The following is a 19,807-nucleotide window of genomic DNA, read 5'->3' as shown; positions in this document are numbered from 1 at the left end:
TCGTCCGCATGTTCGCCGAAGAGAGCGGACCCTGAAAAGGGAAGATTCAGAATCCGATGCGGAGCATCCGGTTTCAGACCTGTAAGGCGCAACCAGGCCGATCTTCTGGCACAAACTCCATGGGAATAGGAATGAGCCGAAAGCACCGCCCCATCCGCGGCCGTGCTTATCATCTGGTTCGCCACCAGACACCCCTCCGTAACAGTTTCTTCAAAGTCCTGCTGGTCCTCTTTTGGTAGCTTGGCTTTGAATCTTTCCATTGAGTCCCATAAGGCTCGGTCATACCGACCCAGAAGCGCAGCTGCACTAGCGACCTTAAGAGTGGAAGCAGCAGAGTTGCAAACCTTTCGACCCCAGGAGTCTTGAGTTTTGCTGTCCTTACCCGGCGGGACTGAAGAGGAACCAGCAACCGCATGTGTCTTCCTCGCCGCTGCCACAATGACAGAGTCTGCTGGAGGGTCAGATTTTACAAATACCGGGTCAGAAGCCGCCGGTTTGTACTTCTTCCGAATGTGTGCCGGTACTGCTCTGATTGCTGCTGGGGTTAGGAAAACCTCCTTGACAGGGTCCATAATCCGCGGAACTAAAGGCAGCAGAGGTCTGGAGATGGCCTTCTTGTGTAAAGTTTCAAAAATGACTGTCGTCGTTACTTGAGGGACAGACATCTCGATGTTCAGCTTAAGCGCACCTCTTTGCAGTACATCCAGAAACGTGCCAATATCATCCACTGGGGAGGACCTGGACGTTGGACTGTCCGTCAAAGTCGGGGAGTGGTCCCTCTTGGACGATCTGGTAGAAGAGGTTGAAGAAGTAGACTGAGTACGTCTATGTCTACGGTGAGCACCGAGTCTCCGCTCCCGTGACCTCCTTGAATGCTCCTCCCGTCTAGGGGAGCGAGATCTGATCCGATCTCTTGTCCGAGGTTCCTTTCTAGGAGATCGGGATGTTCTGGGAGATCTGGCTGGCGATCTCACGGGAGATCTGCCCCTAGGAGAGCGAGACCTTATTCGACCTTCCATTCTAGGTTCCCCTCTAGAACGGGATCTTCTTGGCGCTTTGGTGGGTAGTCTCACAGGGGATGTGCGCCTGGGAGGGCTACGCTTGTCTATCTCCTCCACCAGGTCTTGGAGAGGAGACCTGTGGTCTGGGCTGGCATATTCCTGCATACGCTTGGTAGGTCCAGCATCTCGCCAATGGTCCAAGGATCTGTACCATCTAGGTGACAGTCTGATTCGCCCTGTCGATGGATCTGGACGACGCTCAGGAGTTCTGTGTATAGGGCTTCTGGACCTTGAATGCTCAGTTGAGGAGCCAGAGGACCGATAAGATGAATGGTGAGAAGCAGATTCCGTCACCATGATAGTATCTGAATGTCTCGACGTCGAGCGGTCTTTTCTCGCCGTCGAACGCCTTCGGGGAGTCGAAGGATCAAACAATCTCGTCCCCGAATGTCCATGAGAGGTTCTGTAGTCTCTCGACGTCGAGCGGCGATGAGTAGCCGTCGACGGAGCCCTCTGCTTCGACGTCGACCGACGATGTCCTGTCGCCGACGGAAGCTTTTCTCTCAACGTCGAACGACCTCGTCCTGTCGTCGACGGAGCTTTCTGTCTCGACGTCGAACGGCGATGGTCGGCCATCAACGGAGATCTCTGCCTCGACGTCGAATGCCTGTGCGACGACGGCGGAGGGGTATTGGGCACCCTCGACGCCGAGCGCTGATGCTGCACTGACGGAGACTGCGTCCTAGACGCCGATCGACGGGCTACTGTCGACGGCCGAGGGGTCTTGGTCCTCGACGCCGATCGCCGCTTCTTGGACGACGGCGGAGGGGTCACACTTCGACACCGGTCGTCGCCTGGTTGACGACGGCGAAGTGACCTCCCTCGACGCCGGTCGTCGCCTGGTTGACGACGGCGGAGGGGTAATGGATCTCGACGCCGACCGTCGCCCGGTTGACGGCGGCGGAGTAGCCTTCCTCGACGCCGATCGTCGCCCGGTTGACGACGGCGGAGGGGATTTCGACGACGGAGCTGGTTCTTTCGTCGTCGTCGACGTACCTGGTCTTCTCGACGGCGAGCCCGCCGTCGACGGTAGTTTCGAAGAGGAAAACTCCACCTGTGGTTCTTTTCACAGCGCCGAGCCCGACGCTGAAGTTAAAGGGTATGAAGACTTCTTTCTTGAAGATGTATGAGTCTTCTTGGAGCCCTTCTTCACTGGAGATCTCCCTCTTGAAGCCCTGTAAGCCAGGCCATACATTCAAATTCTTTCCCTGTCTTTGAGAGTTCTTCCTGACAGGTTCTCACAATGTGGACAGGTGCCTGGATCATGATCTTCAGGCAGGCACAGGATACAGACGTCGTGGCTGTCTGATTTTGCCTTCTTGTTGCCACAAGAAGGGCATTTATCAAAGAGTGAAGGCATTCTCAGAGGAAAATGTTCACTAAACTGCTGAAAACAAGCAGTATCTCACTTGACTAGATGTAAGACGTCGAAGTAAGAGCAAAAGTTGACAAAAAAGAAGTATTTTTCTGTCAAAAACCAGAAAAATAGTGGAGCTGTGTAACCAGGGTCCTTCACTGAAGGAGCCGGAAAGAACAACTGACCTAACTGTCACCCCTGGGGCATGATGGGATACAGGGGGTCATGAGTGCCTTAAAGGCACAGTGTCAGTTTTTTGCTATTCGGCTACAGGTTAGCTTTTCAGTCTTTTTAGACTGTGTTTGCAATGCAGCCTGGGAGCTTCTTATGCTTCCAGTGAGTTATGAGAATTTCTACTGCTTTCTGAGCATTAAAACAATTTCTAAACAATCTTTGGTGTTGTTACTCATGTTTCTAGTGCTTATTATATATGTATTGTGGAAATTCTTCACAGCATATTTCAGCTCTAATGTGATTTGGCTGCTATTGCTTGTTTTTATATATATATTCTTATATATATATATATATATATATATATATATATATATATATATATATATATATATATATATATATATATATATATATATATATATATATATATATATGTGGGGCACATATAATATAGTGTTTCCGGGGTCCCGCGCATGGGCGGGAATATTCTAATGCTTATGACTATTGATGAGGATCCCCTGGAAGAGAACTAATCGTTGTTTATATGATGGCGGGGAATTGCACAGTATGTCAGGTGTAGGTTCTGCCGATTTTGAGAGGAAAGAAGACAGAAAAACAATATATGTAAATATGAGATTCAAAAATCCCATTCTGATAAATGCATGGTAGAGGGAGTCTGAAAGTTAAATGGGCACCAAAGCAAAGTATAGATCAGGCATACAAAATATATTGTTTCCTGCGCAGCTCTCGAACGCATTCCATTTTCCACGGTCCAGGGAAGGGAAGCTAGCTGTATCCACACTCTGGCGGTGGTATAGGTTAGTTTTCTGCGATACTAACAGTATTATCCACCTGAAATGTAGGGAATAATATACGGCCAGTAAGAGTAAGAAAATCAGTCGTGGCAAAGGTAAAAATTCACGAGGCTAAAATTCAAAGGTAGAAAAATCCCTCTCATTTTAAAGCTATTCAGGGTAGCGACCCCATCGGCAACAGACTAGTGACTCTACTTTGGGCTGCTAAGAATTAGAGCACATAGTTATATTTGCTCACCAGGTGGATAACCGTCTGTGTCCTCGGGTAAGCGAGCTATGTTTCAGATGTCGAGACAGTAGGGGTGGGGGTCCGCAGGCAGGCGTGCACAGCCGGTAATGCACAGTCACAGAAAGGAGATTTCCTGTAAGGGACAAAGAGACCCCAAATTACAGAAGTATGAACAAGTTAGGGGTCTACATGGGCCGCAAAGGAGAAAGGACTAATGCGTTGCTGGAGACGTAGAGGAGGCGGACTACGCAAAAGACAGTAACTAAAACACCCCAGAGTAGCACCTACCGCGTGTCTGGAAATTCCTTCGAAAAACCGGGGCGGCCGAAGATCTCTCAAACTCACAGAGATCACTCAAGGTGTGAAGCAAGTTTTTAAAGACCACCGCTTGCGTGAAATTCATACCAGGGGGGTGGAATCAGAAAGGTAGAAAGCGGACTATGGCTGATTTCGTGATGGCCATCTTAGTTGGGGCTCGGATGAGGATAGGGAGGCAAGAAAAAGAAAATACTAAAAAGATTACTCCCCAGTGGCAATTTGATTAAGCACTCATTCGGATCGCAAAGGGTCAGGCAGATGTGCCCATCGTATCGCGATAAGCACATTTAATCAGAGAGGTTGGACAGCCGCCCAATGCGGTAGAAGAGATATGATGTCGACAACGAATGACAGGAAAAGCAGTGTGAGTGTGGATACAGCTTCCCTGGACCGTGGAAAATGGATGGGTTAGAGAGCTGCGCAGGAAACAATATATTTGGTATGCCTGATCTATACTTTGCTTTGGCGCCCATTTAACTTTCAACTAGCCTTACAAAACCTCCAGAAGCTACCAGATGCCATACTTAAACCAGCTGACAAAGGCGGTGGCATAGTGCTATGGCAAAAATCTAAATACAATGAAGAAATGATTTGACAATTATCTGTTACCACTCATTACAAAAAGCTGACCTGTAATCCAACTAAAAGACTGGCTACAGAAATCATAACTTTAAGCAGAACAGGTCTAGAGGGTGGCTGGCTGAACGAGAAAGAGGCTTCCTTCTTAATCAATAAAACACCCAGAGTACCTGCAATTTATATGCTCCCGAAGGTGCATAAAGATTTAAATAATCCACCAGGTCGCCCGATTGTGTCGGGATGTAATTCGATCTTAAAACCCCTGGCACAGTATGCAGATGTCTTCATCAGACCATTCGCTGTTGAACGCTCTACTTACATCAGAGATACTACAGCAGTAATAAATGAGGTTGAAAAAATTCAATTTGATCCAACAACTAACATACTGGTTTCTATGGACATAGGAAGCCTGTATACAAACATCCCTCAAATTGAAGTATTGGATATACTTAACATACTGTTAGAATCTAGACCAAGACCGCACTCTGTCCCTACTGCTTTTATCTTGGAGTGTACAAGACTGCCTTTATGTGAGAATTTCTTCCTATATCAGAACTCCTTTTACCAACAACAGAAAGGAGTGGCCATGGGTGCTGTTTTTGCCCCAGATATAGCGAATATTTATGTGGCACAGTTTGAGGATGAACACATTTGGCATTCCTCTAATCCATTTTCCTCAAATATCTTGAAATGCCTACGTTATATATTGATGACTTTTTTTAGTCTGGGAGGGCACTGTCAATCAACTGAATGATTTCCACCTATGGTTAAACTCCAGAAACACCAATCTTCAGTTCACCCTTGAATATAACACCACAGAAATGCCGTTCCTTGACATAAACATTAAAGTTAACACAAATAACCAACTCTATACCACTTTGTTTACTAAAAAAACAGCGAGGAACACACTTTTAAAATATACCAGTCATCACCCTCGAGCATTGAAAGATGGACTACCATTTGGACAATTTCTTTGTCTTAGACGAAATTGTACATTCAAAGATGACTACTTTAATGAAGCTAACAAACTGAAAGACAAACTACACTCATGTGGTTACCCTAGTAGACTGCTGAGGAAATCAATGAAAAGGGCCTGGTACTATGACCAAGACACCTTACTAACTGTCAAAGATCGATTGAATAAGACTAATATTGTATGTGTATCTACCTTTGGTACACACTCAAACGCAATTAAGAAAATTGTATCAAGGCAATGGAATTTACTTCATTCATTTCCTGAATTCACGCAGAAACCACTCTTTGCATTTAAATGTGGTACTAACTTACAGGACAGATTAATACATGCCCATGATAACACTCTTTCTGAAAACACTGTGGATAACATGAGGCAACTAAGTCCAATAGTTGGTCACTTCAAATGTAATAACTGCGCAGCATGTGCCACCACTACGACAGTGAAAACTTGTAAAATCAATGATATTCAATTCACAAACAAAAATTTCTCCAACTGCAATACCACGAATGTGGTTTACTGCATTCCTTGCCCCTGCCAGTTACACTATTTAGGCAAAACTATTCAACCAATAAAAAAACGCATACTACAACATCAATCACGGATCCGTTGTAGGAAATAAACTGCTCCTTTGGTTGAGCATTTTTTGCAGACAGGCCATAAAGAAACTGATATGATAAGGTGGGTCCTTGAAGTCATAAAACCAAACAAAAGACAAAACAATATTGATAGGATCCTCACACTACGAGAAGGCAAACTAATTTGCCTTACCGATACTGTGAAAAGGGGTCTCAATTCTGCAACTGAATGGCATTCTTTGGCATGCCTGCCATGAACAGGTTACCATCTATTAAGCACACCTACATTTTAATGACTGCCCCATGTCCTACTAACCAAGAGCTCTCTGAAATTAATATATGTAGGATTGATTGTCTTAATATATATCAAGAAACTTATGAGGTTTTGACATTGTCCCTTATTATTTTTTAATATTTATGATGTTCGTCAAGCACTCATATGAAACACGATAAGTTGTATAATAAATTTGTTAAGTGGCGGATGTTCTATGAGTAAATACCAAATTACAGATACCCCCTTCTGTATCGTGGTTAATTTAGTTGTGAGGCTCTCTTCATGCCTCCATTTAACTAGAATATATATATATGTGTTGCTGGCTCATTAAAAAAAGCCGCACTCACATTTACCCTTTCGGATTGATATTTTGACTAGCTAAATATGGCTGCCAAACGAAGTCCTGTTTCTAGATCATGCCTAGAACTTCTTCAACCAGCTCAACATGGCCGCCTAAAACACAGTCCTGTTTCTAGATCATACTATGAACTGTCTTGACTAGTCCAATATGGCCGCCAATAACAGTCCTGTTTCTAGCTCCAAACGCTGTCCTTGTATTGTGGAAGGTGAGGCAGTGGACACTTGTCCCGAATCGACTGCACGTCGCGCGGCACTCTGCTTGTTACTAGGTAAGATCATAACGATGAATCCCTATGCAGATAATATTGCACTCGGCACTTTACTCGGTTTCTGTGTCACTGACGCCCTGATATAATTTCTATTCCCTCCTAGTTTCTCGCTCCATGACTTGGCGAATCTCCGCTTTGAAATTAATTTTCTGCATGCGGCAAGATAATTTCTGACTTGGCTCAGCATTTATACTGGTCCCAAAGGTTGATACAATACAATCTTTACTTGCTACTTTAAATAGGTAAGCTCACAACTATAAATTAAGATACTGGCAATATCTTCTGGGAATACTTAGATATTGACGCCTTGATACTTTTTACTATTCCTTAGATTACCACCGTATGGTTATCGAATTATCTGCTCTGAAATGGACCACCTACATATGGAAAGATTTATCTTCTAACTTGGAGTTGTGATTTAATTCACTTTTTCGATGACTTACAGGTATGTGATTCCCTCGCTACATTAACCATATCACATAATCGGACCATACTTAATAACAGATAGGTCCAATATCTCTGATCATTTATGTTTTAGCTCATCGGGCGGTTGCATACCTCAAAACGCCACCATTAGAACAGCAAAGTCCACTACCTGCTCTATATGCTAAGAGGGTGCTGGAAACGTCGAATAGGTAAACCACTTCCAGCCTTTCCCTTTAAAATTTAGAATAATGAATGGGGTTATGATAACCAAGTTATATATATTTAGGAGTGGCACAACTTTGACATTGTATCTTGGCCCACCCAAAGGCATTACATTTTGGTAGTGCGAGGATATGAGGTAATACTTTATTAACATTAATTCCCTTGGTTTCATATAACATCCGCACGATTTCCAAAGGAACTGCTTATTCAAAACATATTTACTTGTGTATCCCTGTCTTTGCTACTAAATTATCATGCTCAGACTTTAAACGAGAATTGACAAGAGTTCTCTTATTGTTACATTCAGGTGACTATAGATTTTGACAAATTACAGGATCATGATAATATAAGACCGTCATAGCTATATTTTTTTGAATGAATTTTGGCATTAGTGCTACAGGATTATTGAACTGGTCGCATGTCCCAATGTTCTAGTGTGGAAAAAACCTTTTGTGTTTTTGTACAAAAATCTGTTTGCACCAAGTAATGTGTATATATTTTATTATTCAAATGATCTTCTACAGATGAATTCTAGGTTCACAATGTTTTTTTATGTTTTATGTACATTATCATGTCAGTATTTCTTAAATGTTTCTAGTGTTCTTTATATGTTTGTTATGTCCCCGAGGTGTAAGGAATAGATATAGTTAATGTAGATTTGTAATTGTAAATATTTTTATTTCAGATTACAATATCTCTGTACAGATTTCAATTGACAGCAGTCCTGAAGATGGTTTCTACAAATAACTCTTAGGAAACCGAAACGTCGACCCTACATCTTATCCCTATCTTGTTTTATTCAATGTAACTGGGGATAGATGTTTTTTAGGTTCTGTTGAGTCACGTATTGATTTATTTCTGTGTGTACCCACAGACCTATTCTTTGTTTACTTATCTGTATATGAAGTGTATCCTTTAAAATTCCTTTTGATAAAAATCTATTTTTCTAATACACCTCGTGTTTTGTTTATATGTTGTGTCCTGTTAAAATTGAGTTTACATTGAATTAGAGTCTAATAGCACTCGATTTGTTCACATTAAGGATTATGAATTCATCCTTTTAAAGCCATCACAAATTACAAAATACATACTAAAATAAATTCCCTTGAAGGCACTTTTACCTTTTCAGTTTAATTACCCAAGCCCTCAAGGGTTTATTTGGGTCGCTCACTTTTTGTTAATCATTTAACTTTCAGACACCCTCTACCATGCATTTACCAGATTGTGATTGTTGAATCTCATATTTACATATATTGTTTTTCTGTCTTCTTTCCTCTCAAAATCGGCAGAACCTATACCTGACATACTGTGTAATTCCCCGCCATCATATAAACAACGATGAGGTCCATCTCCCTGAACCATCCCTTGCTCTATTTGCAACGTTGGTTTCATAAAATATCTAGGTATGTAATGGAACCCTCATCGAATGACTTATTCCTAGTTAACCACCTCTTGCCTGGAGATAGAGACCAGCCTTGGTTGCCCCTGTATAGCTGTGATCTTTTTTTTTTTTTTTTTACAGGAGTCGCCTCACCCACCGCCATCCAAGCGGCCTTCCGGCTGGGTACCTTAAGACAGTGGGTCTTAGCCTTGTTTAAATATTCTGCCTCGACGCAGAAACCTATCAGGTAAATACCCCTGTTGAATACCTTGACAGGCCAAAAGCAAGTCTTTGAACAACCCCGGGATAGCCTAACTACTTCCAATAGCACTGAGGCTCTAATGTATATACCCCTTAATTATGTTAGTAACATCTGTGTTTATTCCTTATATCCTGAACTTGTTTTACTTCAAACTGTGACGGTTAAAAATGGCAACCTACTTCTGAACCAAAACTTGTCTTTGAATGTTTCTGGCCCACTTTTTAAATGCGAAGAGCTAGAATGTTTGAATGTAGTATGATGTGTCGGGCCGCCCCAAATCTGCTTGGTCGAAATTCTATGCCCGTTTTCAGTCCCATTGAGGAGGAATAACCATTATGAGTGATTCTCCAATACCAGAGCCAGCATACTCTATCCATTGAAAAATTTAACTATTTAAATGATGACCTGTACTTATAAATATGCATGATTTTGTATATATATGATTATATTGTTGTATTTGAAGTTGTGTCCCCTACTCCATGGTACATCCTGACGAAGGTGTGGCCCGAAAGAGCCTCACACCGAAACTCGCGTTGGCGTGGTTCCTGTGAGCGGCAGAAGCTGTGTTACCCTAGCTAAACCTTACTATTGTGTCTCTGTAGACAGAGAAAGGGAAGGTGAGGTGGCAAAGTCTTATTTCCATCCAGACTGTAGGCTAGCCTGTACCATTATGAAAGTGAAAATAGTCTAGGAGTGAGTTTTGACTGACTAACTTCTATAGTGTGTAACTGAACGTGTATGTTGATATGTTGACTGGGTGTGTGTTGGACCCCTATGTCTTTTAAATATTGTTATTGAATCTGATTTGAAATATCTTTTTTACAAACAGAATTATGTATTATTCCAAATAAATGTCGTTCCTGAATATTTATGTCTTTCATAAAAAATAAATGTATAAAAAAGAAAATGAAATTGTGCTGAATAGTAATTGGCTCTGATGGTTCCGAGTTGGTCACCCTAATTTCTAACTGAAGGATCCTCTTGTAGGACCTATACACATGTTCTGGCAGGGTCCTGTTCTTCTCCTTCAGTTTGATTAACCCCCATTTTTCCTGCCAGTATCATAAAACCCAACGGGGAACCCCCTTCTTTGTTGACAGTGTGAAAGCGACACTCCGAATAAACATAAGAACTGCAGTGAACATAGAAAATGGTTTACATATGCTGGAGTTAATTTTCTACTTCTAGCCACAACTGCTCCACAAAGTAAAATACATATGTAAAAAACTACATTACATCAAAACTAAAAAGAATAAGATTCACATAGCCACCTTTGGAATTGTAAGAGTTTTATTACTTAAAGTCAAAATAATAGTACATTCAGTGGACAGATTTGAAAGTGCATTCACACTTTACGTGCTTAATCTCGATCTTCCCTTCACAGCTCCCAAACAAAAACAGGAAAAGTTAGATTTGACATCAAAGGCTGTTTCAACATTGAATTATACTGATTAGCCATCACTCTGAACTAGGCAAATCTTACGGGACAAAACTCCTTTGTAAAATTGACATGACTGATAATTTTAACACGTTCAATTTTTAGAAAAAATAGAACCTGCATGAAATAGATGCAAGATTACAAAATCATTAAAGTAATATTTTCCAACAATATCTATGTTTCAACATCTTCATTTTGCAAATTAGTACAAAAGACATGTATGTATTTTACACTGACAGACTCATACAGAAAAACAATACATTTTTTCATACCCAAAACATACTCAAACGTACCTTTACAGCAGTGTAATCATTTAACACTGAGCTGGCAGTCTTGATATACAATTTGTGTCCAATTCCAGCCCACGCACCAACGTGTGATGAGGGTCCAACCACAAATACTGTAAAATTACCAATTGCTCATTCTCTTTTAGTCTACAGATCCATACAGCTGTGGTGCTGCCCTCCTCATCCCAGACTGAATATGCACTCCCTAACCTTCAGGCGCTGTGCACAATTCTGAGTCACCTCCTCGCCCTAATCCCTTACCATTCATCTTGGTTATTCCTGGCTTGGTTCACTTTATTAATATTCATATATAAACGTTACGGCATGGCTGTTCGGATGGAAAATATTTTCCATGGTATACCTAAAGCAAATTCCGAAACCCAGACTGCTTAGAATACAATAAACTGTTAAAACTAGAAGTCAGTAGTTTGTTTAGTTGACAATTTACATCCTTCTGTTTTGATCTCAGTCCATTCCCACCATTGTTAACCCCGTGGGTGCGGCCGGAATTTCGCTGCGGTGCGGCAAAATTCCACATGTGCACAGATTGGACGGCACCCGGCCGTCCGACACACACGAGCACTGTGTCGTCGGACGGCCGGGGGCTGTCTGACACATGCAAGGGGTTAAGGGCACAAAGAAAAAACACTCAGACCAGGGGTTTATTGAGAGTCACATATGCACACCATAATGTTGAAACCCAAAATCGTGTGAACTAGGCTTAGTCAAACGTTTGATGTATAAAGATGTAGTTACTGTGAATTTTTGTATCTTCTTACAAGATATATGTGATGGATTGAAAGTTCTTGATCAAACCACATCCAACTACAGTACAAAAAATAGTTGGAACACAGCATCTTGGAATGTTAGGGCGTAAAAAGACTTTGTCCTTAGGCAACACAGGTTTTAAATGCATGATATCCTGTACTACCACATACGGCGGTCGCTGTATGAACAGCCATCGTGTTTGACAAACATTACTTTGAAAATAACCTGCAAGCATTATATTACTGCGCACAAATCCTTTCAAGATTTTTATTGGTTGGCGGAGCAGCTGGGTGGGGAAGTCGGTTACACAACTATGGAGGTAACAAAAGGTTATACACCAGGAAGATTCACTCCGTGTACACTTAATTCACTTAAAAATGATTACTCTTTCAAACTGTTGGAACATCCCAATGTACCAAAACACGGAAATAGTAATTATAGAAAACAAACACCAATGTATTAAGAGCTCTTAAAACTACTAAAACAAATAGGGTTTGAATGTTGCATGGTTTACAGGTTTTTTACTGCATCGTCAATCTCAGAAATTTGTTCCTTCAGTTGATTCCACTGCTCTGGGTTCAGAGAAATTCCTGCAACACAACAAAGAAGTCCGTTAGGTTTAAAGAATGAGGTGTGTACACATTCAAATAGTACTCGCCGCTGGACAGAGCAGTATCTAACAAGAAACATTAGTTTCATAAAACAACAAGCAGCCTCATGCTGGTGTAATAAGAGAGCGGATTGTTAAATTCTCATTGAATACATTTTTTTGCCCAAATATTTTATTCAATAGTATTATATTATGAACATAAGCTATTTGCATAGAATGCAAGCACCCATTAAAGTAATAGCCTCATGATGCTATCCACTCCCCCAACCTAATATTTAACCAAAAATATAAATTTTATAAAGTGAAGGGAGTGTCACTACTCTTAGGGTATCAACAGTTCACTTTCCTTGTAATTTATCGAATACATGTAGGGACCGTAGAGAACTTGGGCAAGGCAGAGTGGGCAATCCTTCAGTCAGGTAGTTCAGAAGTGGTTCCCACCGATTCCTGAGTTTGAGTTTGTCCTTTGCCCTGCAAGCCCTATGTCAGACATTTCATTGCCAAAACTGACCACACATTTCCAGCCCATTATCAAATGATGAAGTAACGCTTTTCCATAGAAAAGCAATTTATTTTTATTTGAAAAGTTGTATATAGCGCTGGCTAGACCAGGCGGTATCAGAGCGCTTTACATGAGGAAGGACAATTGTTGCAAAGCTTAGTTACAAAGTTACATCAGTTTCAGGAGCATAGTTACATGAGTTACAGAAGCATGGCTCGGGCAAAGGGAAAAAAGTAGGCAAGGGGATAGAAATTCAGGGGAGAGAGGAAAGGAATAGGGGAGGTAGATAAAGAGTGAGGGAGGGAAGAGGTAGGGGAGGTGGGGGGAACACAACTGGGCAACGAGGAAAAAACAAAAATAGTGTCGTACGTCAGGCTTGTGTAGAGTGCTGTGCTCCCAGCGGTGATTGGAACATTTCCAATCCTCCGCTATGTGTGACTCCATTATCGCTGTGAACTCTCTCAGGAGTCGGAGACTTCAGTGCTTAAGGAAAATGCTACTTACCAGTATGCATCTGTTCTTGGCATGTAGAGCTGCAGAGTTACACACTGTGCATAGATCGCCACCTAGTGTTGGGCCCGGATGTTTGCAGTTTGTTTTTGTCCTGAAAAGTCTTTGGAAGTCACAGGACAGGTGACTCCTCCTTTGGACCACATTGCGCATGGGCATCGGCTCCATCCCCAGATTGTTTTTCGCCATTAGGGAAATGATGGAGCTTTGCAGGAAAAGGAAGGATGTCCATGTAAGCTGAATCTGATTAGGATAATACTGGAACAGATAAAGGCAGCCGGGGAGGCGGGTGGGCGTGTGTAACTCTGCAGCTGAACATGCCAAGAACAGATGCATACTGGTAAGTAGCATTTTCCGTTCAAGGTATATGAGCTGCAGATTAGACACTGTGCATAGATTATATAGCAGTACCCACACCTAGCGGCAACTACCGGTATCGGTTGCAGAAGTTTGAAACTGTTTTGAGTACAGCCTGGCCCACAGTAGCTTGTTGTTTAGTTTGCACATCTACACAATAGTGTTTTGTGAAAGTGTGCATTGTAGACCATGTAGCTGCTTTGCTTGTGTCATCTAAGGGAATGTTACCTAAAAATGCTATTGAAGCCCCTATCTTTCTTGTAGAATGGGCTTTAGGAGGAACAGATCGCGCATGTTTAGCTTTGTGGTAACAAATTTGTATGCATTTGACAATCCACCTAGCTATCCCTGATTTTGCGATAGGGTTGCCTTTGTGTGGTGGTGAAAAGGACACAAAAAGCTGTTTAGTTTTGCGAATAGGTTGTGTTTATTCAATATAGTTAAGTAATGCTCTTTTGACATCTAGGGTATGATGAGCTCTTTCTGCGACTGTTTGTGGCTGCAAGAAGAATACAGGTATCTCTACAGATTGATTGAGGTGAAAGGGTGAAATGACTTTTGGAAGGAATTTAGGATTAGTTTGTACAACAACATTATTGTGGTGCATTTGCAGAAAAGGTTCTTGAATGGTAAATTGCTTGTATCTCACTAACTCTTCTGAGAGAAGTAACACCTACTAGAAAAGCAACTTACCAAGTTAAGAATTGCAGTTCACATTTATACAGTTCACATTTATGTAAAGGTTCAAATGGAGGTCTCATTAACCTTTTAAGAACAATGTTCAAATTCCACATTGGGGAAGGTGGTGTTCTAGGTGGAATTATTCTTTTGAGGCCCTCCATAAAAGCCTTTATGGGAGGTACTCTAAAAAGTGATAGACATCTATTTTGTAGGTATGCTGCAATGGCAGCAAGGTGCAGCCTAATAGACTTGTACGCCAAGTTACATTTTTGTAGGTGTAGTAAGTATCCTATGTGTTGAAAAGACAACTAAAGGATTAGTTTGGTTGTTTTGACAGTATATTACAAAAAGTTTCCACTTGGCTGCAGAACATGCCCTAGTGGTGGGACGTCTAGCTTCTTTAATAACGTTCATACATTCAGTGGGAAGGTTAAGGTACCCAAACTCTATGACTTCAGGAGCCAGATTGCCCTGTTGAGCTGAGCTGGGTACAGGGTGTCTGATCTCTCCATGGTTCTGGGTTAAGCGTGGAGACAGGTACAGCTTTTGGTGTGGTACCACAGAAAGATGCAGCAGTGTGGTGTACCATGGTTGTCTGGCCCAAGTTGGAGCTACCAGAATGAGTGTGAAGGAATGCTATAGTAGTTTGCGTACCACTAATGGAAGTAGTGGGAGAGGGGGAAAAGCGTACGCAAATTTGACGGACCAGTTCATCCATATCGCATTGTCTTTGGACAGCGGGTGTGGATATCTGGCGGCGAAGCTTGGGCATCTTGCGTTTTCATGGGTAGCGAAGAGGTCTATCTGAGGTTGTCCCCACATCTGAAAGAATGGTTGAAGAACTGGAGGATGAAGTTCCCACTCGTGAATCTGTTGCGTTTGACGGCTTAACAGATCTGCTCTGGAGTTTTGTGCTCCTGGAACATGTTGGGCTAAGAGAAAAATTTTTTGTGGTATGGCCCATCTTCAAATATGCCAGTCGTCTGGATATGGGAAGACATGAATGTGCTGTCTTCGTAAGTGTGCTGCTACTACTACTGCTGCTAGGCACTTGGTAAACATTCTTGGTGCTGTTGTGACTCCGAAAGGAGTATTTTGAATTGATAGTGCTGATCGTCTAGTACAAATCTGAGATACTTTCTGTGAGCTGTGTGAATAAGAATATGGAAATAGGCGTCCTTGAGATCTAGGGTAGCAAGGAAGTTGTTTTGTAACAAATGAGGAAGGACCTGCTGAAGCGTGACCATGTGGAAGTTATCTGATTGTATGTACAGGATTAGTGACCTGAGGTCTAGAATAGGCCTGAGAGCCGTCCTTTTTTGGGATAAGAAAGTAAACTCACTGGTTTTGTTGATGCAATGCAACTAACTCTATTGCGCTTTTTTGTAGGAGAGGTTACCTCTTGCCTTAGTAGAACTAAATGTTCTTGTGGCATTGGTCGCTGTTTGGGTGGTATGTTTTTGGGGGGGGGGAGGGTAGGGGGGGAGGGGGTAGATGTTAGTTCTAGACAGTAACCTGACTGAATTATTTGTCGCACCCACCTGTCTGATGTGATGTTGATCCAGGCAGGAAGGAATTGTTGTAGTCTTCCCCCAACCGGAGTGGAATGTGGGGGGAAGTTGGGGAAAGTCATTGGGCGGGGTAGAGGGGGAGTTAATATTTTTGCCTCTGCCTTTGTTATTGTTACCCCTGTAACTTCCCCTTTGGTAGCCTCTGCCATAGGTGGATTGGGTAGGGGCTTTGTAAAAAGGTAGAGGGAGTATCTGAGGAGTATCCCCTGTTGGTGCTTCTGTAAGATGAGCGAAGAAAAGAACTTCTGGGAGCTTGAGACTGCAAGGCTCCCATAGATTTTGCTGTGTTCGTATCTTTTTTCATTTTTTCGAGGGATACGTCCACTTTAGGCCCAAATAGGTGTTGCTCATCACAGGGTTGGTTGAGGATGGCACTTTGTACTTCAGGTTTAAAACCTGAAATGCATAGCCAAGCATGTCTATGTAAGAGGACACTGGTGCTAATTGCCCTTGAAGCAGTATCAGCTGCATCTAGGGCACAGTGAATAGAGGTATTTGTGATATTTTTACCCTCTTGTATAACCTCATTTGCCCTATCTTTATATTTATCTGGAAGGTGCTGCATTATGGATTCTAATTCATCATAATGTGCCCTATCATATCTTGCAAGTAATGCCGGAGTGTTGGCAATACGTCAAATGTTTGCAGCCTGTGACGCTGTTCTTTTTCCTGATGCGTCAAGGAGCTTAGACTATCAGGTGGGGGAGCCTCGCCTGATGTTTGTGAATTTGCTCTCTTGCGTTGGAGACTACAAGGGAGTCTAATGGTGCAGGGCCTTTAATGTATGCCGGATCAGAAGGGGCAGCCTTATACTTTTTTTTCCGATTCGGGGGTTGATGATTCGAGACCTAACCGGATCTTTGAAGACTTCTGATGCATGCTTAATAACCCCTTTAAGCATAGGCTAAGTTGAGGTGGACCTTTATGTATTGTCAAAGGTATCCATAAGGAAGTCTTCCTCCACTGGGGTAGTATGTATGTCAACCCCATGATATTGGGCAGCCCTATGTACAAGTTGGTTAAATCCCATAGTGTCTTCTGGTGGGGAAGGCCTGGAGGGATATACATCTTCTTGTGGGACGTTAGGGACATCTGTGGTGCTATAGTCATTCCAAGGGTCAGGTTAGCCAGGAAGAGTAGAATTATCTGGTGGCTGACTGTCCGCGCTATCCCCTGTGTCATTAGAAGTGTCCTCATCATCATCTGGTAACGGAGTAGGAGATGGTATAGGGGAGTGATGTGGTAGGGGAGAATGTGGTGAGGGAATGTTAGATGGAGGGGATGGAGGAGGAGGAGAAGAAGGTATCCTTAGAGGAGATGTTGCAATGTCCTTCTTAGGATGAGGAGCCGGTGCAGGTGCATCTAGTGGTCTTTTCTTAGATGTAAGAGCCATTAGACCAGTCTTAGGATCTTCAAATAGAGTCTTTTGTGTTGTGTCTGGACGGAAAAGGTCCTCTGTAGCGGGTAGATCCTTCAGTACCGAAGGTTTTTTGGGCACCGAGCTGCGAGCATCTCTTGGCTTTGAAACATGTTCCTTGGCAGTGTCTTTGGTTGATGGAACATTTGTCTTTCGGTTCCGAAGGGGTTTTCGGTTCCGAGGGCTTTTCAGTCTCTAAAGCTTTTTTCGGTTCGAGGGCTTTTTTGGTCCTGAGGTATTTTTCAGCTCCGAAGTGTGGGAGTCGGGTGCTTTGAGTGGCAATTTCTTGCTCTGCTCAGAGTGTGGTTTAGATGCAGAGGAGCCGGTGCCAGTTTGACGCTGAGTGCTTAGATGTGGAAGCAGCTGGCGTGGAGGAAGAAGAGGACTTCTTATTTGGTGCCGGTAGGTGTGCTCCTGCGCCGGGGGTAGGCTGACTCGAGCCTGAGTCGCCTAGAGGCTTATTAGGCTTCTTTGCTGAGCTCGAAGGCGGGGCATGGGAAGCAGTCTCTGTGTGCACCTGGGTACGAAGGTGAGGGTGTGACCAAAGCCTTTTTGGAAGATGTTAAGGAAGGGTCGGGGTCGACGTTCTCACTTACGACCCTCTGCGCCGGAGTGATGTCCTCGACATCTGAATCTTCAGCTTCAGAGTTGCTGTCGGCGCCATGTTCTTGAAGTTGTTCTGGAACGTCGACGCCCTCTTCGAAGATGTCGTCCGGGATGGAAGCGGAAGAGCGAGCCATTGTTCTTCGAGCTAGTCGGTCCCAAATCGTCAGGTTTCTTGGAGCGGAAAGAGGCACACCTCACGGAGATCGGTGTGGGGAAACTTCGACATGGAGGACATTTTTTAAATGGCGTCCTTTCCATTAACTGGAAGATGAGGCCTGGGTAGGCCAGAAGGCCTAGTCGACGACCGGAATCGAAGAATTCGGAGTTGAAGAGTAGCGTTGATTGGAAACGCGTTCGAAACAATACTGTCGGAGTAGCTGAGGATTGCACGTCAAAGGAAAATGTGTTCCAACACGGAGTGCAGGAAACACATACGAGCCCGGTGGCGGAAGAAAACAATCTGAGGATGGAGCCGATGCCCATGCGCAATGTGGTCCAAAGGAAGAGTCCCCTATCCCGTGACTTCCAAAGACTTTTCAGGACAAAAACAAACTGCAAACATCAGGGCCCAACACTAGGTGGCGATCTATGCACAGTGTGTAATCTGCAGCTCATATGCCTTGAACATCCTTTATTTTAAACCCGACCCTCCCTACACACTATATCGAGCGGCTGGTGTCTACAATCTCTTTTCAATGGAAGAAAAAAAAAAGTTATCACCTACCTGGGAATTAAAATTACCCCCAAGATCTCAGCCCTCTATTGGGATAACTTTCCCCCACTGCTTCGTCAGCTCAAATTGGATCTCAGTCTTTGGGCCACCATGTACTTTTCAAGGCTAGGTCATATAACACCATCAAAATGACCGTGCTGCCATGCATTTTATATCTCTCCCAAGGCCTGTCCATCGAGGTGCACAGAGAAATCTTCTGAGCTCCATTCCATGGTAATACGCTTCATTTGGCAAGACAACAGAGCACGGCTCCCCTACTAGCACCTGCGACTCCCATGAGAAGCAGGGAGACTTTCCCTTCCAGACTTACATGTACTACAAAGCAACACAACTGAGAGTTACACCAAACTGATCTCGGAGGTCATGGGCAAACATTGGCTACATATTGACAGAGCAGTGGTGGGTCGATACATCTGGGATGTTCTACGAAAGGAGCGATCTGACCGTCCCTACAACACCTATCTGAGCACGCCTAGCTGTACAACCAACCCTTAAGGTGTGGGACACAGTCACTTAAGTGCCAGGTTGGATCTCCTTTCTCTCCCTCTACACCCCTATTCACTTCAATCCTGCCTTTCCCTCAGCTCTCCCACTGGGACCTTTTGATCCCTGGAAGGAGGTGAATGTCTTGTCATCTCAGATCTCTTCCATGGGTGGGAGAGGGGCTGCTGTGGGCGGGCACGGTGGTCTTTCGCTTTCATCCGGGGGCGGGCTCTTGGTGTTGCTGTGGCGGGGGGGAGTGGGGGGGTCAGGCGGCCTTTGGGGTCTGGTGCAGAGGCGCAGCCAGGTGGTGGTGTGTTGTGTGGCTGGCAATGGTGTGCACGCACATGGATCGCATGAGCTGTGTGCGATCTGCTGCCGTTTTGGTGGACTTTTCTTTTCCTCTTGCTGTGGTCTCGCCAGAGCAGTGCGCAGGCACGTTGGCTCGGGCAAGACCTAAAAAGGCTTTTTTGCATCATGCAAAGAGTTGCACCCTTGTGCAAAGCTAAGCCAGTAGGTTTTCTGTAAAATTTGTTCTGCAGAAACCTTCCAGCACTAATTTCTACGCT

The 19,807-nt window shown here is 43.5% G+C and overlaps 1 protein-coding gene across 1 annotated transcript in view; it reads right to left on the bottom strand.

Annotated features, from left to right (window-relative positions):
* Positions 1-10,550: 10,550 nt before the first annotated feature.
* SUB1 (SUB1 regulator of transcription) overlaps positions 10,551-19,807 on the bottom strand; it is an 80,814-nt gene continuing 71,557 nt past the window's right edge. The window contains exon 5 of the mRNA XM_086960499.1: positions 10,551-12,361. Coding sequence (XP_086816625.1) covers positions 12,282-12,361 — 80 coding nt within the window. The 3' untranslated portion in view covers positions 10,551-12,281. The remainder of the gene's footprint in view (positions 12,362-19,807) is intronic.

This window comes from Lissotriton vulgaris, chromosome 3_1 (assembly GCF_964263255.1).
Source record: "Lissotriton vulgaris chromosome 3_1, aLisVul1.2, whole genome shotgun sequence".
Classification (NCBI taxonomy): domain Eukaryota; kingdom Metazoa; phylum Chordata; class Amphibia; order Caudata; family Salamandridae; genus Lissotriton; species Lissotriton vulgaris.
The sequence above is the reverse complement of the archived record's forward strand: the minus strand, read 5'-3'. Positions and strand labels throughout refer to the sequence as shown.